The sequence below is a fragment of the Panthera leo genome, chromosome A3 (genome assembly GCF_018350215.1).
Source record: "Panthera leo isolate Ple1 chromosome A3, P.leo_Ple1_pat1.1, whole genome shotgun sequence".
Lineage (NCBI taxonomy): Eukaryota > Metazoa > Chordata > Mammalia > Carnivora > Felidae > Panthera > Panthera leo.
In genome coordinates, this window is record NC_056681.1 from 119,935,987 (window position 1) to 119,960,322 (window position 24,336).

A 24,336-nucleotide genomic window follows, 5' to 3' on the forward strand; every position below is an offset into this window, starting at 1 on the left:
ATTAGTCATCCACCCCTTAATGTGAATTACTTTTCTCATTCCATGAGGTTTCTTTCTACAGCTGGTTGAAGAGATCTTCTGAAATCCAAAATGATTGTGGGTTGGTGGTGAGCTAATGAATAAACTTGGGGTCAATTCTGGAAGCTGACTTGGGTGAGGGGGAACAATGCAGTGGGAGAGCTAGAGGAAAGTGTTGGGCACAGGGGGCAAAAGGCAGCATCACTGCCCTCCTCTTTACTGCATCCTGACCTCTTGCCTTCAGCATCTGCCCAGGTACTTTCTGGCTTCTCGGAAAGTGTCTTTGGTGGGTGCTCACAATGGGGGGTGGGTAGTGCCCTTCTGCTTTGTAGGTCCATCTTCTTCCCTTCTACATTTATAGCGTCTTTAAGTCCAGCTATTTCAGACTGCATCTGAGAGGCTCTGAGAACAAGAGGAGGTCTGATATACATTCAAGAAGATGAGCCAGTTTTAAAACAATGGGGTTCTGCTTTAAAATAAATCTCAAAGCTGCAGGAATCTGAGAAATAGTGATCATCTGAGTGATTTGTGCACAAGACATCAAATTAGGTTAGCTGAGGTTTTGGCCACACTGACCAGAGGTTTTATTTGCCTTTATACAAACCTACTATTTGTAGGAAACATTTTTTAAAAATTTTTTTAAATGTTTATTTATTTTTGAGACAGAGAGAGACAGAGCATGAACGGGGGAGGGGCAGAGAGAGAGGGAGACACAGAATCGGAAGCAGGTTCCAGGCTCTGAGCCGTCAGCCCAGAGCCCGACACGGGGCTCGAACTCACGGACCGCGAGATCGTGACCTGAGCTGAAGTCAGACGCTTAACCGACTGAGCCACCCAGGTGCCCTGGAAACAATTTCTGAAGAATGATAGGATCCTGGTGGAGCAGGAGGGAAATAGACCATCTTGAGCAGGAATTTCAGAATCCTTTGTCTTTCCCAAGTTATTCCTTCAATCTGGCATGTTAGGACTGGAGCTTCATGAAAATGGTGAAATAGGAAAGTTCAGGGAAACAGGACAACTTAGCCTTGCCTTGTCATGAACACCCAAATTATTATCTCTCTCTGAGAGGAGATAATAATTTCCTCATCTCTCAAATAAGGGGCCGGACCAAATGATCTCTAAAATAGCTTCCAGCCCTAACCTCCTTTGGGATCTGATTTTAATAGGAGACAAAGGGGAAATTGCACATAGATTTCCCAGGTCCCGCTCCCCTCCTCTCCACCACAACTCACACCAAACTTCTCCTTGAACTGCTCCTGTCCTCAAAAAGCCTTGAGCTCCACAAGTGAATGTGTTGTTAATATTGGCTCACAGTTCTTCCTGGTCAGTGGCCAACATTGTTCTGCTCCTTGTAGGGGTCCCACCAATCTTATTTGCCTCTGCAGAGCCTCAGCCTGCCTGGAAGATGCCGAGATCGTGCTGCAGCCGCCCAGGGGCCCTGCTGCTGGCCTTGCTGCTTCAGGCCTCCATGGAAGTGAGTGGCTGGTGCCTGGAGAGCAGCCAGTGTCAGGACCTCACCACGGAAAGTAACCTGCTGGTATGTGGGCTATGGCCGCCATCTTGGTTGGGCCTCAGATGGGACTGGGGCTGGAACTGGGAAGGCACAAAAGAAAGGGGAGTGGGGAAGGGGAAATTCATTCCCAGAGATATGGGTAACTCAGCTCAGGGCAGAAACAGATCTCTAGGGTGAAGCCAGAATTGAGCCAAGGAGGGGAGGAAGCAGCTTTAGGGAGATGGGTCTGGCCCACAATTTCCACTTGATTATCTTCCTGCCCTGTCTTCTTGTATGAAGACCCCACTCCGTTTAAGCTATTTCGAGATATCACCATTAAAATAATAAGAGTGATAGTAACAGTAATAATAATTATTGCTCTATTGATTCTGTATTTTCAACCTTTCAGCCTTTTTATTCCTTTTTAAATAACCTCGTGTCCCATGCCATTTTCATTCCATTTTTACTCCCCTTCTATCTACTATCAATTACAAAGGCAGCTAGGTAGTACTACAAATCATCTCTAGAGGGAGAAGGAAGAACCCGGGTGCCATTTTCCTCTAACTGGTGCCAAATGTCTCATGATTCTTCTGGAGGACTGACCTTCCACGGCCTTTCCAGAAGCATGTAAAGGCCCTTTGTGCCAGGCTGGAATTGTGTGTGTGTGTGTGTGTGTGTGTGTACTGGGAGGCACAAATGAGAAGCTATACCAAGTCAAGGACTAAAAGACACACTGCCAGTGTCAGTGACTGAGCTCCATCCTGCTGCCAGCACCTGCCTGGTGAGGGTGGACTGTACGTCACTACATTCAGTGTGTTTTGTCAGTGGAGAAGCTAGTTAAGGTGGAGAGAGAGAGAGAACTCAAAAACACAGGGCAACCTGCATGTGTTGCATGCAAAATAGAAAGATAATAGAAAGTAAAAATTAAAATAGAAAAATAGTAAACAATAAAATAGAAAGAACGGGCCCAGGGAATTCTGTGAGTTCTAGTTCAGGGAGAGACCCAAGAGACTCTCGGTGGGAGATACCCACCGCACAGCCTCTCCTGCTGAGAGCCTACCAGGGAAGGAGCTCCGAGCGTGGTCAGAACCCATGGGTTCTAAGCTCTGCCACCGAAGAGTCGTGGGAACTGGCCAAGCTCCTTTCATGTCCCCGAGCCTCCTGCTTTGTTATGTGTCCAGGGGGGAGGAGCATGAGATAGTTTTTACTTTCCACGGTTAATATTCTGCAGTTTCATAATTCTAAATCTCTGGAGTATGAAATTCCCAACTCAACAGAGGGGGTGGGATCATTCTGTTTCCTCCTTTGCAGTCCCACATCACTGAGAACTCCAGGCTGCAGCCTATAGGTCATTTTCCCAAGCAAATGTGCACTGTACTTAGTTGTCTGCTTACAGAGAGCAGAGACATAGGCTCCATGACCCAAGCAATGGAAACAATCCTGGCTGTTTACGCCTCCCTCCAGTCAGAATGAGGTGACAGGGAAGTGAACCACTCCCTCTGAAAGCTCACTGATCCGGGAAAGTGCAGGATCAGCTCAAAAGACTTGAAAAAAAAAAAAAAAAAAAAAAAACCACGCAAAAAAGTCCAAGATGGCATGGGAAAACATTTGAGGCATGTACAGGGAGATGGCTGGGGTAGGGCATGAGTTAGGTTTGCAGATCACTGCGGTCAGGTTGAGGCATTATTGAAAATATAGGCTCTGGAGGCCAGATTCCTCCCACCTGAATAGATTCTGCCCCCACTTCCAGCCCAATGCCCTTCCCAGACGTGAACTGAACCATATTTATTTATTCAATTTATTCAATATTCATTAAATGCCAACAACTATCTCCGATTTACCATTTATTGATCAATTCCTATATATCATGCATATAACGGTAAGGAACTGACCCTATTCACAAAAGCCCTGGGATAAGTAAACCACCGAATGGGATGGGGTATCTCTAGTGGCTGCGAGGCAGAAGAACCAAGGGGCCCAGGGGACAAAAGAGGCGACTGCCTCAGCCGAGTCGGATGTTCGCGGGCGCCATGAGGGCAGGTCCTCGGCAAGGAGGCCACGGCCGCCAAAGCCCTATCCTATTACCCGCCCACACGTGCCCAGGGTCTGGGGCGCGCAGGGGCGGAGCGCGCAGGCGCCGCGCGGGGGCGGGGCTGCAGGACGGGGCGGCCCTAACCCCGCGCTCGCCGCCCTTCCCGCAGGCGTGCATCCGGGCGTGCAAGCCGGACCTCTCGGCCGAGACGCCCGTGCTCCCCGGCAACGGCGACGAGCAGCCGCTGACCGAGAACCCCCGGAAGTACGTCATGGGCCACTTCCGCTGGGACCGGTTCGGCCGCCGGAATGGCAGCGCGGGCCAGAAGCGCGAAGAGGAAGAGGTCGCGGCGGGCGACGGCGGCCCCGGGCCCCGCGGCGATGGCGGGGAGCTGGGCCTGCGCGAGGGCAAGCGCTCCTACTCCATGGAGCACTTCCGCTGGGGCAAGCCCGTGGGCAAGAAGCGACGCCCCGTGAAGGTGTACCCCAACGGCGCCGAGGACGAGTCGGTCGAGACCTTCCCCCTCGAGTTCAAGAGGGAGCTGGCGCTCGGCCCGAGGGCCCGGCCGACGGCGCCGCGGCCCTGCCCGACCTGGAGTATGGCCTGGTGGCAGAGGCCGAGGTGGCCGAGAAGAAGGACGAAGGGCCCTATAAGATGGAGCATTTCCGCTGGGGCAGCCCGCCCAAGGACAAGCGCTACGGCGGCTTCATGACCTCGGAGAAGAGCCAGACGCCTCTGGTGACGCTGTTCAAAAACGCCATCATCAAGAACGCCCACAAGAAGGGCCAGTGATGTGCAGCGGGGCCAGAGGCTTCTCTTCCCAGGAAGTCGACCCTAAGGCCCGTTCTCCTCCCCTGCCCTCCTGCCACCTCCCAGCCTGGGTGTGCTATTCGCTCAGGCCGTGATAGCCCCAGATAGTCAGCCTCTTAAAGCTGCCTGTAGTTAGGAAATAAAACCTTTCAAATTTCGCACCTGACTCCGACTTTGTCCGTTGGGTGAATGAAATAAAAATACATAATCCATATACCAAAAAAAAAAAAAAAAAAGAGCAGCATATATATTGGAAAGACAGTGGTTGCCGTGTGGCCACGTGGTAGTATGTTTTATAGGTCATGGTAGTACGTTTTATAGGTCATCGTGGGAATGAAAATGCCCACCCCTCCGTGGGTGGGTCTTAAAGGGAAGGGTGCAGGGTCTCCCCACCACCCCTCTGTTAAAGAACAAAAACTCAACCGAGTAAATCTGAAGATCTAATTGGTCTTATTAAGTGACTTCATGAGTCCAGTAGCATCCCATCTAGTAAGTAGAGGGAGACTTAGGGGAGTTATATAAGACGGAAGGTTTTTAAAATTTTTGGTTTTTTAGTTTTATTAATTTTGAGAGAGTGTGAGCCAAGGAAGGGCAGAGAGAGAGAGGGAGAGAGAGAATCCCAACCAGGTTCCCACTATCTGCACAGAGCCCGACTAGACTCACAACAGGGAGATCTCACAAACAGGGAGATTATGATCTGAGCAGAAATCAAGAGTTGGACGCTTGACTGAGCCACCCAAGTGCCCCAAGATGGAAGATTTTTATAGGAAGGAGGGTTGGGCAAGAAAGTTACCGGCAAAAGAAAAGAAAGGCTTGTTCCAGGCAAGGTCTTGCCCTTGGAAAAGCAGGAAGTCTTATGCTGATCACCTGACCTTTGGGGGTGGGAGGGTGTCCACACATGCGCCTGCACAGGCCTGCGTTTGACCTGTGTGCAAATGGAAAGGGCCTGTGTGATAGATGACCTGATTGGTGCTTATCAGGAAATGCCTGATTAAGGAATTAGACTTATAGTTCTCAGGGAGGTTGAAACCGCAGGTAGGTAGGGTATTAAGCCCTGGTGACGTGGCCTAAATGGTGCCATTTTGAGCCTGTGGTTTTCTTTTTAACACCTCCGAGAGCAAGCCCAACATTGGTTGAAACGAGCCCATTGGTTGAAGCTCGCTGCTACTGGGGGGGGGCCCTGTGGGCTGTGGGTGGGAAACTATGGTAACACTTCCCCGGATCGAGCTATCTGTGTGACCTTAGGCGAGTCACTAAACTTCTCCCAAGATTTAGTTCTCTCATCCAGCCACCCCTCCCTTCCTAGTGTGGGGGCTATTGTAGGACTGAGAATATGGATGTGGTCTTTTTATCACCGAGAAGCCACGTGTGACAGCTGAGGGTTGGTAATTCAGATTTCACTGCACGTCCAGGCTACTCACAGATATTCTCAAACACTTGTTCTCACCTACACACACAGCCACAGAGACACGTCTGCATAAATACAACACAATATACACAGATGCTTCTTCCAGTCCCTCAGGCTCAAGCCTTCATGTCTTTTTCTTTTTCCTCTAGCTACTCCCAAACTGCACCCCCCCCCCCCATATTGCCTAGCTGCAGCCTTTCTCGTTATTCTCAGTGCTCAGCCTTGATCATCCAGCAGTTTCCTAACCAACTGGTGTCCTTGTCTTCAGTCCCTCTCCTTCCCAACCCATTACACACAAGTTCTTCATATTAATGTATATAAAATCTCTCTTTCCTCACATTCCCTGGTACAAGAGTCAATTCCATCGATGTCCAATTCTGGGACATGGCATGCAGGACCCTTGTCCATTAGCTTCACTCTCCTTACCAAACCCCATTTCCCATGTTTCCGCCTACTGATCTTCTCTTTTCCTTTCCTCCTTCACTCTTTGCCCGAACTCTCCACCTTCCCCCACCATTTTGAAACTCTTTTTACAACACGAGCCTGGACTTGAGTCCAATTCTGCTGGGAAAGTTGTGATCTCTTCCAGCCGAGCCTCCTCATTCTCAGCATAGGAGGGCACGCAGACCAGCTCGAGTGGCAAGTTTCTAGCTGCGTGTATGTCTTGTGTTCTCCTTAGGGAAACTCTAAGCTCCAAAGGGCAGAGGCCAGGGGTTATGCTTCTTTTATATGTCCCCATGGTGTTTGTACAACGCTGAGGCCATGGATTTACAGCCACACACATTTACAATTCACAAGAAACCCCCAAATGCTTATATACACACAGAGATACACATACGTGTCAATTGCTCTAGACCTACCAGTGGGCAGCATAGATCAAGTCCAGCTGGGAAACATTTGTGTAGGGCACTTGCACATAAAACCCCATATTTTGATGCTCTAAGAGTTCATGATTAAAGAAAACTGAATGCTTCCCAGGAAACCCTGTGTAAAGGGAATCAGAAAGCCAGATTCTTTTTTTTTTTTAATTTTTTTTAACGTTTTATTTATTTTTGAGACAGAGAGAGACAGAGCATGAATGGGGGAGGGTCAGAGAGAGGGAGACACAGAATCTGAAGCAGGCTCCAGGCTCTGAGCTGTCAGCACAGAGTCCGACGCGGGGCTCGAACTCACGGACCGCGAGATCATGACCTGAGCCGAAGTCGGCCGCTTAACCGACTGAGCCACCCAGGTGCCCCAGAAAGCCAGATTCTTAAGATAAAGTCTCCCCCACTGTGGGTTATATTATGGGGCTAGGGTCTAGTCACGGTGATGAAGAAATGGCCCAGGCTTTCCCATCTGAAGATGCTGCTCCCATGCTGGGAATCCTGAGCTTTATGTTTACATCTTGCTAGCATCCTTTCCTCTTCTCCTTCCTTGTTAGGTGAGTAAAGAATGGTAGGCGGAGGTGGCTAAATGTCAGTTGTTAATGTTGGTATTTTCAGATTCTGTTTGCATCCCCCCAAAACCATTTACTTTAAAGAAATCAAATAGACAACTGTGTGGTGACAACATTAACATTTATTTGCAAAGGGCATCATGAAGACTCATTGGGAAACCATGACTAATAATCCTAAAGAATGATCTTGCTAAGAGTTCTTCTTCCTACAATCCCCCCCAACCCCTAGCCTCTTTCCCCTTCCTTAAAATAAAACTAATTTGATTCAATGAGTTTAAAATACAGAACACTGCCACAGGCACTAATTCTGCACTCCCATGTAAATAATTCAGCTGTTATGTACATATATTGCCAACTATGAACTACACTACACACACATGTGTGCAGGTGGGCACATAACACTCTCAGCCAGGTCACGAAGGTCCAAGTGGACACAGACACGTTACAATCTGTGCAATGCTGCGGCATTCGTGGATTTGCCGCTCTGCACTCCACGGGCCAGAATTGACATTCACGGAGGAAGAGCTCAGAAGGGGAAGGTGACCGCCTGAGGCCCCAAGGTCCTCTGAAGGAGAAAAAACCCGGCCAACCCGGCCAATGCTAAAGGAGAGCACAGAAAACTGCCTTCTGACTCCAACAGGCCACAGAGCCCTGCTCACAGTCCCCGTCTCCTCCCCACTTCCCCAGCTGGCCAGGCCCAATCTTCAGACCTAGGGTCACTCTAACCAGAAGATTTCTAGGGGATGAAGAGGCAGCACAGGGCCCTAAACCTCCTCAGACACCAGGAAGACACCTTGTTTCAGGAGGATGTGCCTTCCAGGGTCTGTGGGTTAAGGGAAGCAGGCATGACCTCTCTGATGAGTTGTCCTTCCTGTCTACCTTTAAGCTTAACGCTCAACCTTACACACAGGTCTAGTCCTTTCCCACAGACCCCCATAGGCCAGCTGCCATTTTATGGTCACAGAGAAGGATTGGGAGAAATGGTCTCGCTTCTCGGTGACACTCTCTGTGCCCAGGACAGAAGGCCTGGGGACCACGTAATAGCAACTGGAAGCTATCATGACCCAGGGGCCCCCCAGGGAAGCCCACAAGTCTGGTCTTTGAACTGTTCAACGGTACCCCAAGACTGCTGTGACTCTTAGGCAGACTGAAACACATCCTATGGGACCCAGAACACCCAGGGCAAAGGGCAGCATGTATATGTCCCTCATACTTCTCAAGTACTGTAGATGGTTCCAGTCCCACCTTTTCACTTCTCATCTGTTTATACTTGTATAGGAGGCTGGACAGAAGACAGCCTCTGAGTGAGGGCTTTTCTAATTCTTCTCACCTGTTTGGGCTCTTTCTTTGGTGAGGAGGCATCTAGGAGTCAAGAAACCACTTATCTCTGCTTTTCAGAGAGAGGAAAATGGGAACAGGCACAGGGCACTGGGGACCCCCCTGCAAGGGAAACAAGGAGCCTCCAGCATCATATTGGTACTTTCTGCTGACCGGCTTCTTATCCACTTACATGACTCAACCAAATTAATAGAACTTCAAATCTCAAATACATTCATGCCTTGAGTGCTAACCAAACCTACCCCTTGGGCATGAAGCAAGAGTCCTCAGCAGCTCTGGGGAGCAGCTGGTTTGGATGGGCTTGCTGGCTTACAATCAGAACAGAGACAGGTGGCCAAAAGGGTCGGTCATGTGACAAAGGACTGCCAGACGCCAGAGGGCTTGGAAGGCAGTAAGCAGTGGTTCTAAGCCAAGGGTCTGAGCGCCCCCCACACTCTGCTTTGCCTCTCTCCTTGAGCCTGCGGGAAGGGTGTGTGTGTGTGTGTGTGTGTGTGTGTGTAGGACGCTGCTGTGTTGACCAAGTAATTGTCTGAGTTAACAGTCACCTTACACTTTCTGACTCTGAGGCATATTTGGCTAGAATCTAGGTTCTGCTTCATGTCAGCAGGCAATCCAATATTCCAGTGAGTGTAAGTTTTTAAACTGAAACTGAGAAGAGAGCACTCGAGAAATGGCTAGTTCTCCAAAAGAAGCACATCTCTGCTAAGCAGCCGTGATGTAAAGAAAGACCTGCTTCAGACAGATACAGGGTTGAGTGTAGGAAGAATGAGAGCCCTGTACCTTTTTCTTCACTCTATTCCCAGGGTGGGGGAGAGGGGGAGGCATCTGAGTGGGACTACTGATCTCTGGTTCTGGGGCTGGCTCTAGAAAGAGGCTCTGGGGTCGTGACGCCCAAGCCCCAGGACCAGGACCCCAAAGGGCAGTGCTCAGGGTGCAGCTGTCATGGGGTAGACCCTAAAGTCAAGTAGACACGAGAAAGAAACCAGGTTTCTCATCAAAGTCAAGTAGGGGATAAAGATGGAAAGATCCAGTAAGGGAAGACATGTTTGTGGCTCAAGATTGAGATTTTTCTCTCAAGTTTTTTCCAAAGGTTATTTGCCTTCACATTTTATTTTAAACTTTGTTTCCTAATAAAGAGATAGTAAGGTAAAGAGAAATCTAAGTTCATGCTTATAAATTTGGGTTGAGCATTAGCCAAGAGCCATAGAACCCAGCCGAAAGCTGTGGGGGTGGGGTGCGGGTGGGGCACAGGAGCCAGGCTCCTTGGGCCTTGTAATCATGCAGACTGTCTGGAAGCCACAGGCCCACAGCACAGGGGCACCGACCACGGGTAGAAACTACGGGAACGAGAGTCAGATAGCCCCCTCCACCCAAACCGTTTATTGCACATGTAATGGGAAAGTGCATATGTTAAGGTTTTCCCAGTTTGGGAAAATACAGATTTGTCCTACTAATCAGGCTTTCATCGTGTGTCTGCACAGGGCTGTGTGCACGGGTGTGACCGGAGAGTGGCCTGAGAAGCTTGCCCTCCCCTTAGCAGAAACATCCTGCTTCTGACCCTTCCCCAAACATCTAAAATTGTACCCTCAAAAGGGTTTCCTTTGGGTCAAGAAATCTACTCACCCTCCCTCTTTTAAAAAACAAATTCTCCAGGGAGGGATCATCTGACCATTCACACCTTACTGTGAGTTACATCGGCTCAGAAAAGTTAGGGGATGTTTGCCTGGAAGAGAAGAAAAGGGCTATTTTGGACCATGGGGTTCTGCTGCTGGAGGGGGCCCAGGAGACTCTGGAGGCACAAAGGCCCCTGGAGGGAGGATGGGTGGGGGAGGTGGGGGGGGGCGGGGAGCACAGCGGCCTACCAGCTCTGCAGCAGCCCCTCCTCTGCACACGGATGGCACTCAGGGAAAATGGAAACCCAGAACCCAAAGGGGTCTCCACTGCCTCTCCCCAAGCCTCAAGCTTTGCCAACTGGCAGTGATGATGTCCTGACTTCATCCAAAGAGTGAAGAGATCATTCCAGTATTAGGTGCTGGATCCTTCTTTCCTTGAACGAAATATCCACTAGGTTGACTCCTGACATCCTTGAGATGCAAAGTGCTACTCCCCATAACCCCCTCCCCCGCCCCTTCCCCAGACCAGGCTGGGAGCTTCTCCCAAAGAAAGTGATGTGGGCAGGCCTGCGGGCCCTTGCGGCTCCTCTCATGCCATGCAGAACCAGATCTTCTTGAACCAGATTCTCTCGTTCTGCCCTCCCGCAACCCAGAGGCTGTAGAAACATGCTAGGATCCTTAGGAAGAAAGGCATCAGAGAGAGAAAGCTCCACTCAGAGAAACATCTGGAAGGGAGAGGGCCACAGGTGGACCCAACAAGCTCCCTCTGAACGAAGGAAGTAAGAAGATGCCACAGAGGACGTGACTGCGCCCACTTCAGCCCGCCCGCTCCTCTACAGGAGGCAGGCCGAGCCTGGGGAGGGGCAGCCCTCTCTGTGGCCAGGCTGCCGCCCTTCATTTTCATCCTTTCCTGCCCCGCGTGGAAGGGCTCCTGTTGGAAGGACTCCTGTTGGAAGGGCTCGATATGAATACTAGAAAGATTCACAAGGACACAACTGGCGGCATGAGCAGGAGAGTGGAAGGGACACCCAGAGGCCGGAGGCCTCCGGACTGAGGGGAGGGAATACTCTGGAAGAGCGCAGCCATCTTCCAGCCTCATATGCCACCACTTTCCAGGAGGAGCTGGGAGCCTTGCCCCCGCTTCCTCTGGACTGCAGTCTGTGCCTTCCTCTGCCTGACCCTGGCTCTGTCTAGTTCCCTCCCGGGGGACTGGCGGCTCTGCTCCCCGACCTGTCCCCATGAGAGCCCTCGCCATGCTTCTGGAGGAGCTTCTGGAGACTCCAGCCTCCCTCTGAAAAGACCACCATGGCGCCCGGCTCCAGGCTGACACAAAGGAGGAAACAAAGGGCAGGTGGGATGCTTATTGGCCCCAGAGGAGCAGGAGGCTGATCTCCCTCAGGGAAGACAAGGAGGAAGTGGGAGGGCCGGGAGGGCCCCCCGCCCCCCTCCGCCTCTCCATTTTGCTTAGCTGGGGAGGTGCTTGCCAACCAAGGTGCATTTTCTCTGAGATCCCAGTTCGATTCCCATGTCCCAGGGGTGGGTTGTGAGGGCGAACCCCTCCCTCAGACCCCACCCCTCCGAGGAGCTCTGTCTTTTGGCATTCAGTATACGCACAGATCCGGAAACTTCATCTCGTAGACAGGGATGGAGTGGTTCTGAGGCTGGCCATAGGCTGCGGTGATGGTGCCTGACGGGCTCGGCGGGGGGCTGAGGCAGGGACACACGGAGGACAAAGGCATGAGAAGCGGGTTCTGGGTCCCAACCCATGCAGTCAAAAAGAGTAGCTGATTTGGGTTTTTCTTCGCACAGGAACCAGAGACTGTCACTCCATGGGTTCCTAGGTTTCAAGTTCTAGGATCTAGCTTGAAGTCTAGTTTTACTGAAGGCTTTTTTACAGCGACATCATTGTTTTAGGAAGTACCAGCCCTGGACCCTGGGGCCCCTGGCTCTTTGTGGGGTTCACTGAGCTGTCTCGATTTCCTTGTCCGGGAGAGCTGGCGGCTGACTGCAGCCCTGGAGACAGAGGCTGCAGACAGGGAGGCCTGGAGACAGGGGTGAGAGGGAGGACTTGGGAGCAGGGGGCCCTGCCCAAGGCTGCCACTTACCGGATGGTGATTTCAAAGATCTGATTGAGTTTGCTCTGCAGCAGTGATGCCTAGACACAAACAGAAGGAAGTGAGCTGGGGGCTCCCTCGCACCTGTGCTGGCTCTTGGGAGCCCACCCGTCCAGAGTCCCGTCTTAGGAAGGGAACTGGTGTGAGCTCATCGACAGCACTTATCTGCAGATCCTGGCCGCGGGTTCAGATCAGGGAGGGCCACCCAACAAAAGCACAGAGGCCAGGACCACCAGAAGGACCTCAGCAGGCAGTCCCTTAAGGGGCCGAGTTTCTCCAAGCGGGGCAGTAAGGCTTGGCGGGCATATTGTCAGGAGGCTCAGAGCTGGTTTCAGACTTTCCCTTAACTCCAAGGAGCAGCTGTGCACAGTTGGATTAGGGAGGATGCTGTCTCCGGTCCCTTCTGGTTCCAACTAAGGCCACGTGCACAGACAGTGAGGCTGTGTACGTGTTCAGGGATGGACCTCAACTCTGAGCTCATGAAACCAGCAGCACCTGCCTCTGGAGACGGGCCTGAGGTTAGAATAACATAGGCCCAGAAAAATCTATATGTATCTACATAAACGATTATGTTATTATTATGTATTATGATATACTAGAAATATATGACACATCATATGTAACGGAAAAGAAAATAACATGTATTTTTACCGAGAGGAAAAATTACAATAAAATAGAAGTTATTTGTGGATTCTGGATGCTTACAGTTATGTTTCACTGTCACTAAGATGGCCACTGTGAGTAACAAATCCTGGCCTATAGTCAATTTCAAGAAAAGTCTGTGCTCTTCCCTTAAGTACAGACGTAGACATGAGTCCTTCTTTTTACTTATCTGGCATCTTCTCTTTCCAATCTCTTTTCCAGGGCCAGGCTGTTCCACTTCCCCTGCTGGGGTCCCCTGGTTGAAAGCGGAACCCTGTGTTGCAAATGTTGGCCATCTCTCTTAAGCCATGGCTCCTTTCCCCACCACTCCATGACGAGGTGAGCATAAAGGCACCAGCCTCACAGAGTTGTCATGAGAATGACATAAGCTAATAAATGGAAGATGCTCGGGTGTGTGCCTAAGTGCCAGTTGCCTACTTGCTATTATAAGTTTTACAGTCTGCTTGACACAGGAGCTCCCGAGGTCAGGACTTCTTCCCTACATGGAGATTGTGAGGTTTAAAGGAGTGTAGGGCTAATAGCCAAGCCTTTTGGTTTGGGGGGAAACAGTGTAGTGCCAGGGCATTGTTGGGGGGACCGAATCTCTAATTTCTGGGTAACAAAAGTGCCAAGTCTCCTAGAAACTCAGTTCCATCCTGGGCCTAAGTCCAGTATCTGTTCTTTCCCCAAAGACTTACCCCTGTTGTGCCTCACTCACCCGGGCCCCGCAATGTGCTGCAATCTCCTCAAAGGGTGCCTTCTGGAACTTCTCCACCACTTGTCGCCGCCGTTCACGTTCCTGCTCTTCGACCGCCACACTGTCCACTGTGGTACAGAGAGCCGAGTCAGCCCCTAGGTCCTGCTCTGCTGATGTGGGGGCAAGGGCTGGAGATGGGAAGATGGGAGGACCCCTCCAGGGGAGCACTGTCTGTGATTGTGGTTCAGGCTCTGCCTTCTGCTGGTGGGCAGGGTGATAGCGGGGCATGGAGGGTGGGTGCCATTATTTGGCCCACGAGGTCTAGATCTTTTCCTGATTCAGCCTGAGAGCTCAGCCACTTTCCTCATGAAAGAGTTTGAGAACTAGGTAAGTGGATCCTTAAGCTGGGCTTTTAAAGCCCCGAGTGGCATTACCACTTGGACTCTCAAAGGGAGTTCCTGGAACAAGAAGTACTCTGGTGCTAATTTGAAAGGGACATCAACGATGGAAAAGCCAGACAGGTCACAAGAGGCAATACAAAGTTAGGTCCCTATGGCCCAGCAGTCCGAGGCTGTCTAGTTCGAGGCTTCTACATATTCCTTTTAGTATCCAAAATGAGTCGGCAAAAATGAAGATGGTCAAGTACGTTCACACTTTATGCACGTTCAGAAAGAATACCGTCAAAGACAACAAAAATTAAAACCGTTTGGCATTTGAGAGTAATTTGTTATCAGTTCTGGGAAAAATTCTCTTATTTGGAATACTGCATTGCCCAATAATCCAGATAAATGAGGTACTACATTTTAAGATCTATTGCCAATAAATATCAATTGATTTGCTTTTTTTTTTTAATTAAAAAAAAATTTTTTTTAACGTTTATTTATTTTTGAGACAAGAGAGACAGCATGAACGGGGGAGGGTCAGGGAGAGAGGGAGACACAGAATCTGAAACAGGCTCCAGGCTCTGAGCCATCAGTACAGAGCTTGACGCGGGGCTCGAACTCACGAACCGTGAGATCATGACCTGAGCCGAAGTCAGATACTTAACCGACTGAGCCACCCAGGGGCCCCTTGATTTGCTTTTAATATCTTTCATTGGTCCGCTCGTTCTTCTGTAACACAACCCACCAAAAAATAGCCAAAGTGTTTATACAAAATTGTTTTTTCCCTAACTGTCTGCAACCCTCAGTTGATTCCTTTTTTTTTTTTTTAAGTTTATTTATTTTGAGAGAGAGCGAGCGAGCAAGCAAGGGAGGGGCAGAGAGAGAGGGAGAGAGAATCCCAAGCGGGCTCTGAGCTGTTAGCGCAAAGCCCTGTGGCAGGACTCAGTCTTACAAACCACAAGATCGTGGCCTGAGCCGAAACCAAGAGTGGGATGCTTAACTGACTGGGCCACCCAGGCGCCCCTCCACTGATTACTTTTACAGGCAGCGAGCTGTCAGTAGAGAAAGGGTGGCTTGACATGGATATGCTGGGCAGCACTACCGATCCCCATCCGGAAAGCAGAATTGATCATTGCAGCTTTGTAGTTGTTGGGAGTTTAGGGGAAGCCGCCGGCCTCCCTTTACCTCTGGGCTGAATCCTGCATCAGGCTGCCCACACCCACGCCTCCCCCCAGGACCCAGCCCCGGCATCCCCTCCAACTTACCGATGGCCTTCTTTAGCGTCTCATAGGTGATCTCCTCGGCAGGCACTCGCTGAGGGAGAAGGAACAGAAGTGTTCAGAAAAGGGGGATGGAGGTATGGGAGGCAGCCTTGGCTTCCTCAGTTATCTGGCAGCCCCTTTGCTTCTCAAAAGACCGTCCCGATGGGGGGAAACGCCCCCAGGACACCACCTTCTCACCAGGGTCCCCGAAGCTCCCCACGCAGGCAGGCGCAGAGCTCCCCACTGAAGAACAGAGCTGCAGTGAGATGGAGGGGGAAGGTCCCTTCCTCCTCAGAGTGCTGAGAATCACCTAAAAGAACTCGCCGCCCTCACCCCTAGCTGGTCGCATTAAGCCCCGTGGGAAGAAAACACTGCCAAACTCAAAAAAATCTGAGAACATAACAGAAAATATTGGCAGCGAGAGGAAGCAGTTGGCAAATATCTCAAATGTAAATTTCAAGAACTGGATAACACTTTTGAAGGCTTAGGATATAAAATTATCTTCCGAGGTGATATGAGTATTTACTAAAGGTAAGACATGCTGGGGCTGGTCCAAGGACCTGGGTCCCAGGATCTCAGTCCTCAAAGAGCCTATTAAAGGAGGTGGCAAATAATGAACCCAAAGAAGGATTACCCCATGGATCGTCGCCTCAGGCCAGAGGCTGAAAGTCATGAAACGTTTGTACTAAGTCCCAGGTAGTCCCCAGTAGACTCTGAGCTGCTCGAGGCGGGCCCCACGATTCACTCATCTCCCATCACTTAAACATAACATTAAGTGGAAGAAATAGACACAGAAGAGAATGACTTCACTGACACAGAGGTCAGGAAGTGACCTGAGACAGGCTAGTGGCTCCCTTTGCGAAGGGGGTCTCTTGGGCAATGACAATGTTCTATTCCCTGATCTGGGTGTGATTGCACAGGTACATTCCTTGTGTGAAAATTCACTGAGCTACTGTATTTTTCTGATTTGTTTAGTGTTTAATGGAGGCTGGAAAAGCCAGAGATGTACGTATTGGGATACAGTCATTTAGGAAATATTCAGTGAACACTGAGTCTGTGCAGGACTCTTGGCTGGTCCCTCAGTAGAAATGGCACAATCTGTTAGCTCAGGAATTATGAGCCTGAGACAGCTGTGCCACCGGTCACTCTCAGGAGTCATCCTCTCTGCACATCCATCCACGCAGCCACTCAGCACTGACCAACGTGCGAGGTGCTAGGGAACTGGGTGGTGGCAACAGAGAAAAGGAAGGTCGCTGGTTAAGGGCAGGTAGAGAGGCTTATGGAGAAAACAGGACACAAGCTGGGCACGGAGGAGTGGGTGGCTCATGAGAACAAAGGTGCGGAGGAAGGGACTCACACAGGGGATTACAGCAAAGACCGGCAGCTGAAGGGGACCACGTGGGGGAGACCGAGCAGACCAGCCCCAGGGGCACAGTGGCTTCTGCCAGAGAGGAGAGGGAAGTAACATGATCCAGTAGGACCAGTCCAGACTATAAACGGCTCTGAATGCCAGGTACTGGGTTTGGGGCTTGACTAAACCTGCATTTATTGATCAACTGCTATGAACTTGGCATAGAAGGCTACAGGGAGCCAGCACAGGATTCAGGTGGGGCATGGTGCGCTGAAGGTGGAAAGAAGGGTAGCCTGGCAGAAGGTCATGGGGTGGAAGCCCCCACACCCCTGCTTCAGCTACCAAGTCACCCCCCGAGCTAGGTGGACTCTCCAGGAGGGAAAGGGACCCATTCTGGTGGCCCAGGCGACATTAGAGAGTAGGAAGCTCTGTACACATGCCAGCATTTCTCCTTCCACCTCGCTTTACTCCTCGATTCCCGAGGCTTTCTTAACTTCCGGAAGGGAGAACCACAACTCTGGAGGAAACAGCAGCCAGCTCATGCTGTGGTCCTGACACATTTGAGGTTCCCTGTCCTGCAGAGCCAGAAGGCCTTGGAGGACACTTGGTTCAGCCTCATTCCCCTCTTCCAATTAGTGTGAGTCAGAGCCTCCTTCCTTCCATAGGAAAGTTCCAGACGAGTGCCCCAATGAGAGAAGAGTTGAGAAAGCAGCTGAGGGCATAGAGAGAGGCTCGGTCCGGGCCCCAGTGACTTCTCCTTGCTCCAGTGCATCTGAGGAAAGGCTCAGGGTTGACATTGTCCTCCATGGCTACACCAGCCCCAAGGGGCAGAAGGCATACCACCCCCCCAACCCAAACTGTCCTGGCCTACCCCACTTCCAATGAAAATCCTCCTCACTTCTCACTGAAGCTTCCCCATGTCTCCGTCAATTCCCTTAATGGCAGGAGACACCATTAAACACAAGTGTATTTTGTCTTACAGCTTCACCTCCCTCATGACCCCTTTCTCTCCCCCTCTGCCCCTCTCCTATTTTCGTCTCTTCTGCAGAAGTTGGTTATTTTCATTGTGATTCCTTCCTCTCTCTGACTCATGGGCACATCTGCTTTATTTTCTCACGTAGAGGAAGTAAGGGCAGGGGAGATGCCACAAGTTATTTCGAACAGAAGTTAGATATTCACAGCCCCCAAGAGATGGTGGAGTGACAATGACATCTTGAAGCTGCAACTTGGTTTTTAAAAAAGCACCTCTATTGATCGATCTGGAAGAAACACCATGAAAACTATTCTCACCCCCATCTCTCCTATTAGGCCTTCCAATATCCAACATGGTGCATGTCTGCCTCCGTTGGAAATGGGGAATAACTACCAGCAAGCCTTTCAAGAGTGATTTGTGTGACATTGTCATGGGAGTGTGCGGCGGGAGGGGGGGGGGTGGGGGCTTGGGGGGGAGGGGGGGGCGCACATGTAATTTTTCCAGATGGAAAGGTCTATGACATATATGATGAGTCAGTAAGAAAATGGGATATTTGAGAAATTTGCTTTCCCTGCGACTTTAAATGGGTTATGCAGTTAAGGAAGCCTGGAACATGGAGCATCTGATTGCATAGGAAGCAAGAGCAGGTCCCCTCCCCTTGGGATGCAGGACAATATATTAAGGACACTCACCTCCTCCTTCTCTGGGCTGTTCCTAGATTCCACCTCCACCTGCAGGGAAATGGTTTCTCCAATGCTCTTCCTCTTGGATAAGCGATCCTCATCTGGGAAAGGGAAGCCCAGACGCTAGAGTTCCCAGGGCTCAGAGTGAGCCAGGATCACACCTCTAGCACCATCTCCCCCACCCCCACCTTTGCCTGGCCCACAGTCCTCTGAGGGCTCAGTATACACCAAGGCGACAGCTGGTTTATCGAAGGCTGCCGGCCTCCTCTGCTCATCTTAGGGTGGTGGGTTTAGTTCTTTGTGGCTAAGATTTTGAAATCATCAATGAGCACAAAGAAGCTGCTCATGACCAGAGAGCACATGTCACCTGGAGTAAGTGTCATCCACTCACAGCGCAAGTAGCTAGCTGTCACTGGTGAAGCACTTGCTAAAGTGCATTTGCCTTTATTGTTTCATGCACGTCTCACACCAACCCTCTAAGGCAGGTGTGGTTAATCCCAATTTTATAGTCAAGGAACCCGAAACCCAGAGATGCCAGGAGACTTGTCTAAGATTTTTCAGGAAGTGAGCTGCGGAGAACTGGGTCTCTGATTCTACACCACAGCCCATGTGGCTACTTTCCGGCTCAATGGGGCCTCTCCCAGCCACAGGCCAGCCTATCTCGTGGGCCACGTTCCCCAGGGATCCTGCCCTGAGGAGAAGAGGCTGGGGAATCAAGAGCATCTCACTGTGTCTTTCAGCTCTTGGGTGACACGCAAGGTGCCGGGGAGGCGACCTACGGACACACAAGTCCCTCACTCTCAGGACCCTTCCTGGTGGGGAAGAGGCAGAGGCAGGCTTGGAAGTCCTCGCACGGGGCTCCTACCTGTCAGCTGAGGAATGTAGGGCAGGCAAAGCCTGTCTGAATTGTAGCCGCTGCCCCCCAGGACTTCACTGATCTTGCTCTGGCGGAAGAGGAGCTCAATCACTACTCCATCAAGATTTTGAGACAACCTGGGAGCCAAAGAAGGAAAGAGGCAACCAGAGTGATTTCCTAATGACTCTCCTTGTTACACAAGGAACATCCATCATACAAAATGACAGGGAAGCAGAAGGAAAAGAAAACCACCCATAGTCCCACCCTTCAGAGACAACATCATTACATGTTGTGCAGAATCCCTCAGCCACGTACTTGTATGCACACACACACACACACACACACACACACAGAGACACCACCCCACCCCCTAAGTTCCTGTTCTGTGATCGATTTTATCCACCGATTACACAGCACCTGTTTCCCATTAACTTTTCTTCCAAAACATTGCGGTGGAAAGGCCACGGTCCATAAAGCTATATTAATAATATCATAAACCCCTATTGTTGGACATTTTGTTTTTTCCCAGTATTTTCCTTGAGTTCCTCTGAGGCTCAAGTGACACTGGCCCACAGGCTTCAGTCCCAGAATGCCACCTGGATCAATCCAGTGTCTTGTAGGAATGGCTCCTCCAAGATGCACGTCCCATGGGCTTGGGCGAGGCTCCCAGAGGGCATGTCACATACTCTATAGCACAACGCACCGACATGGCTCGAGGCGTGGATTACAGCCATGTGCGGAAGGCCACACTTGACCCAGGACTTCTGGGCCACAGGCAGGGTCCACTTTCAGCCCTTGAGCCCATAGAGGCCTCAGCTCCTGGCTTCAGACCCCTTACCCTCTACTCAGCTACCTTGGGTGTCCTTGATCATGTCCCAAGTATGCTCCTCACCTAGGCCTCTCCACAAACACGTCCTCAGGGAGCATGTACGGAGCCTCTTTCTTCCTGGTCTCTATCACCTGGAGTTGGGAGGAAATCACATGAGAGCTGGGTTTGCCAGGGAGGGGGAGCTCTGCATAGGCGAATGACAGCGCTCTCCCTCCAACCAGTTGCTTCCTCCAGCAAACTCCCTGGCGGAGCCCTTTACCGATAGGCTCCTGAGGGATAAACTCAGATCCACAGGGGTCCTCAGGGCAGGCAGACTGCTCAGGCTATCCCCAATGACACATGACATATATGCATTAAGTGTCCTGCAAATGCAGGTGCTTAGCCCCCCAAGGGACTGCGGTTTCTGGCTCCTGTGCCCTACTTCCGTTTTCTATGTGAACAGGAAAAGGGAGGATAAGTCATACCTTCCCCCCCAACCCAGGTGCACTGCAAAAACATCCTGAGGGACAGTCACAGAAGGAGTTTCCCTCAGTACCCTCTGCAAATTTTTGACGGGAAAGGTGGAAGTTACCAAGACGCAAGCAGGGGAGGATAGCAGGGGCACAAGTCTGTGCAGGAGGTGAGGAAGCCACGATGCTGCTATTTTAATAAAGAGGATGTCAGGGCATTGCTTTTCCTGCACCCCTTCACTGGTCCATGCTGGGGGGCACAGTGACACAGCACCCTCCCCCATCCCCCCAGCACCCCCAAGCCAGCTGAGACTGGAGGTTTCCCATTTTCTTTCATTTTGCTAGTGTATTTTAAAGTTAATCGTAGACACTACCCCATTCCACCTGTAAATACTACAGTGGTTTTTATTATTGTGGTTTGTTTTCCTTATTTGTTTTTTTTTTTTTTTAAGTTTATTTTGAGAGAGAAAGCAAGGTAGGGGCAGAGAGAGAGGGGAGAGAGAGAATCCCAAGCAGGCTCCACACCGTCAGCACAGAGCCCGATGTGGGGCTCGATCTCACAAACTGTGAGATCATGACCTGAGCTGAAATCAAGAGTTCAACGCTTACACAGCTGAGCCACCCAGGCATCCCTGTTGGTTTGTTTTTAAATTTTTATTTTATTTTATTTTTTTAGAGAGAGAGCCCATGAGTAGGGGAGGGAGAGAAAGGGGTGGGGGGGGGGGAGAAAATCCCAAGCAGGTGCCACACTCAGTGTGGAGTCCGATGTGGGGCTCAAACTCACAACCCTGGGATCATGACCTTAGCTGAAATCAAGTCGGGCGCTGAACTGAGCCACACAGGCACCTCTTGTTGTTGTTGTTGTTGTTGTTGTTGTTGTTGTTAAGTAGGCTCCAATGCAGGGTTTAAACTCACGATCCTGAGATCAAGACCTGGGCTGTGATCAAGAGTCAGATGCTCAACTGACTGAGCCACCCAGGTGCCCCAACACTTCAGTGTGTTTTAAAATGTCTTTTGGGGACAAATGAGGACATGTGATTATAGATTGGGTATTAGATAGCACCAAGGCATTTCCGATAACTTAATCACATATGTTAATAGCATGGCAATGATGTTGGAAGGTGTCCATATTTTCTTGAGGCACGATGCTGATATATGTAGGGGTGAAAGGACATGATAGCTGAGATTTGCTTTAAAATAAGAAAAAGAAAACAAGATAGATGAAGCAAACATGGGAAAACCTTCATAACTCTTTAATCTGCATGGTTCTACTCACACTGCTTTTGGGATATTTGAAAACTTTCAGAATAAAACTTTTCTAAAAAGTAGTTTCAGGGGCACCTGGGTAGCTCAGTCGGTTAAGTGACCAACTTCAGCTCAGGTCGTGATCTCACAGTCTGTGAGTTCGAGCCCCGTGTCGGGCTCTGTGCTGACAGCTCAGAGCCTGGAGCCTGCTTCAGATTTTGTGTCTCCCTGGCTCTCTGCCCCTTCCCCGCTCATGCCTTGTCTCTCTCCATCTCTCAAAAATAAAGAAATGTTAAAAAAAATTTTTTTAAAGTAGTTTTAGTCCCAAATCACATGAGAGGCATGTGTACCTATGTCTCTGGGAGTGAGGGCAGCACAGAGGGACAGGAAGTCAAGGCGGGCAGGTAGCAGCAGGTGAGGAAGGGATATAGGTTCTTGCCTGTGGCCAACCCCACCATGCTATGTCATGTTACCCAGGAGGAAATGCTACTTCTAGTAACTCCTCACTGTCCCTAGTTCTTCCGTCAACCCTTCCTCAAGGCCTGGACTGAGCACAGGGCTTACACAATTAAGGAAAAGTTATTCTGGGGAAACCCAGGGTTGAGGGGCTCCTGAGCCGTCAGGGTCACAAGGACACCAACCTCATGGATGTGCTGGCAGAAGGCAGGTACTGTTGTGAGCTGGCTGATGAGGTTCAGGTAGGCTGCACCCAGCGCGTAGAGGGCACAGCGGTTGTATACAGGCAGGTTCTCTTCATTGACCTGGGCCACATCCTGTGGCAACACAGAGGGGCCCTGGAGTTTCTTAACTGACAAATTATACCGGTGACCCCCTTCCCCCAACCTCCCCCAACCTTCTTTAGAGATGGCCCATTTCTCTAGACTAAGCCTCTTCCAGCATTTGCCCCATAACTTGCTGGGAGACAGAAGTCATCCTCATTACAGCTGAAGTGAATCATCCCTAGAACGATCCATGAGCTGGAGGCTCATAAGTACTTGAGTAGAGGGGTATTGACTTCACTCTCCACTTTGCAGTTCCAGCTTTGGTGACCTTGACGGTCCAAACCTTCATCATTAATCCTACCTCTAGGATGCTGTGTCCTTCAATATAGACCTTGAATGATTCTTGGGGGACCGGACTGGATTGCTAAACTGGGTCCATATGTTAAGTTGAAAAAGAAGCAACAGTTACTAGGGATTGGGACACAAAGGAATCTCAAATTCTAGGCTGAACACCATCATAGCAGCTGGGTTGGCCTTGCAGGATTCAAGGCAGCACTGGTGGCCACCACTCAACTCCCAGATTTGCCATAATTCGTGCTCCTAGGGTGGGATACGATGCCCACCTAGCTGCAGAACCTCGGAGACCCTGGTCTTTTGAGGTCTGGGACCCAGCCCAGATCCCAGCATCGTTGACAGTATACTTCCACCCAGAAAGACTCTGCAAGTCTGGAGCCCTCTGTGGTGAAGCATGGCTCTCTTAAGAGTCGTGACGGAGGCTTGTTGAGTCTCCAGGTCCCAGGGCTTGGGGGTAGAACTAGGAACATGTATTTTTAATAAACGCTATGGTAATTCTGAGGCACAGCCAGGCTTGGGGATCAGACGATCTTTAGACAAAGTTTGTTTTGGGCTCACGCGGAGCTTATATGAGCGCCCTCTTGATAGTCCTTGGGGTCTCATTCAGACCTTGCGAGACTCGAAACACTAGGGGCTAAAGGGTGTTTTTGAAAGACCCCGTTCCCTGGGTCTCCTTTAGCCTGAGCCATGACTGAAGCACTGTTTGGTGGTTTCCCAAACAGAACCATGGCTTGTGGTCTCTGGAGGAAGGGCCAACCAAGGGTGCCGTATTCCCGGGCTCGGGGATCGCTGTTGAGCCACTTCTACTTGGTGCTCTCATGAGTGCTTGGCCCAAACCGGTCCCCTGCCCTGATCCCAACCCCTATGCGCTGCCCACACCAGGTCTCACCTGAACAGCCAGCACCAGGCGGATGAGGTCCACCACCACCTCCTCATTGGCCAGCTCAATGCTGATGAGGGCCAGCAAGCCGTAGAGCGCCTCGTAGTGCTTCTGTATGTTTGTCTCCTCCTTACAGCTCAGGTAGATGTGTCTGTAGAGCTGCTGGGAGTGCTGGGTGGGGGGAAGGGTGGGGGCAAGGGCACAGTGGGTGGGGGGAGAAAGGAGGGGCAAGGAGATCGGGGAGGAGGACTAATCTGCAGGCGGTGCCACAGCTGGGTGCCCCTCCCACCTCCACCCTCCGGGAAAGGATGCCTTCTCTCTCTCTCTCTCCCTCTTTTAAGTTTTATTTATCTAAGTAATCTTTACGCCCAACGTGGAGCTCGAACTCATGACCCCAAGATCAAGAGTCATTCTTCCAACTGAGCCAGCCAGGCACCCCAGGGAGAGCACGGCTTTAGAGCAGACCTCAGTGGAAGCCACTGTGCAGGAGGACACGTCTAAGGAAGGGTGAGTGCAGTGAAACCAGCAACAGAAGCTGCTGCCCAAATCCAGCTGTGTGCAGAGGTCCACAGCCCAGCCCGGGACTGGCTCACCAGCAGTGCTCCTCACTCCGGCCTCAGTGTTGAGCATGACCCTGGGGGCTTGACCCCCCGAGAGGTCAACTGGTCATCCCCACTAAGCAAACTCAAAGAGGGAGAGAGCCGGCCTAGGGACAGGGGTCAGCACTGACTTGGGGTTTGGGAGGTG

The 24,336-nt window shown here is 50.8% G+C and overlaps 2 protein-coding genes across 2 annotated transcripts in view; one reads left to right on the plus strand and one right to left on the minus strand.

Moving 5' to 3' along the window:
* Positions 1-1,423: 1,423 nt before the first annotated feature.
* On the plus strand, positions 1,424-4,511 carry POMC (proopiomelanocortin). The gene is given in 3 exon segments (XM_042930341.1): positions 1,424-1,544; positions 3,614-4,087; positions 4,090-4,511. Coding segments are annotated over 3 exon segments (840 nt in total). The 3' UTR covers positions 4,335-4,511.
* Positions 4,512-11,496: 6,985 nt separating this feature from the next.
* The window catches only part of EFR3B (EFR3 homolog B), a 43,148-nt gene continuing 30,308 nt past the window's right edge, over positions 11,497-24,336 (minus strand). The window contains exons 14-22 of the mRNA XM_042933515.1: positions 23,599-23,760; positions 22,275-22,406; positions 20,003-20,070; positions 19,120-19,247; positions 18,264-18,355; positions 15,251-15,299; positions 13,624-13,730; positions 12,255-12,304; positions 11,497-11,856 (exon numbers count right to left, since the gene is read on the minus strand). Of these exons, the coding sequence (XP_042789449.1) occupies positions 11,751-11,856; positions 12,255-12,304; positions 13,624-13,730; positions 15,251-15,299; positions 18,264-18,355; positions 19,120-19,247; positions 20,003-20,070; positions 22,275-22,406; positions 23,599-23,760 (894 nt within the window). The 3' untranslated portion in view covers positions 11,497-11,750. The remainder of the gene's footprint in view (positions 11,857-12,254; positions 12,305-13,623; positions 13,731-15,250; positions 15,300-18,263; positions 18,356-19,119; positions 19,248-20,002; positions 20,071-22,274; positions 22,407-23,598; positions 23,761-24,336) is intronic.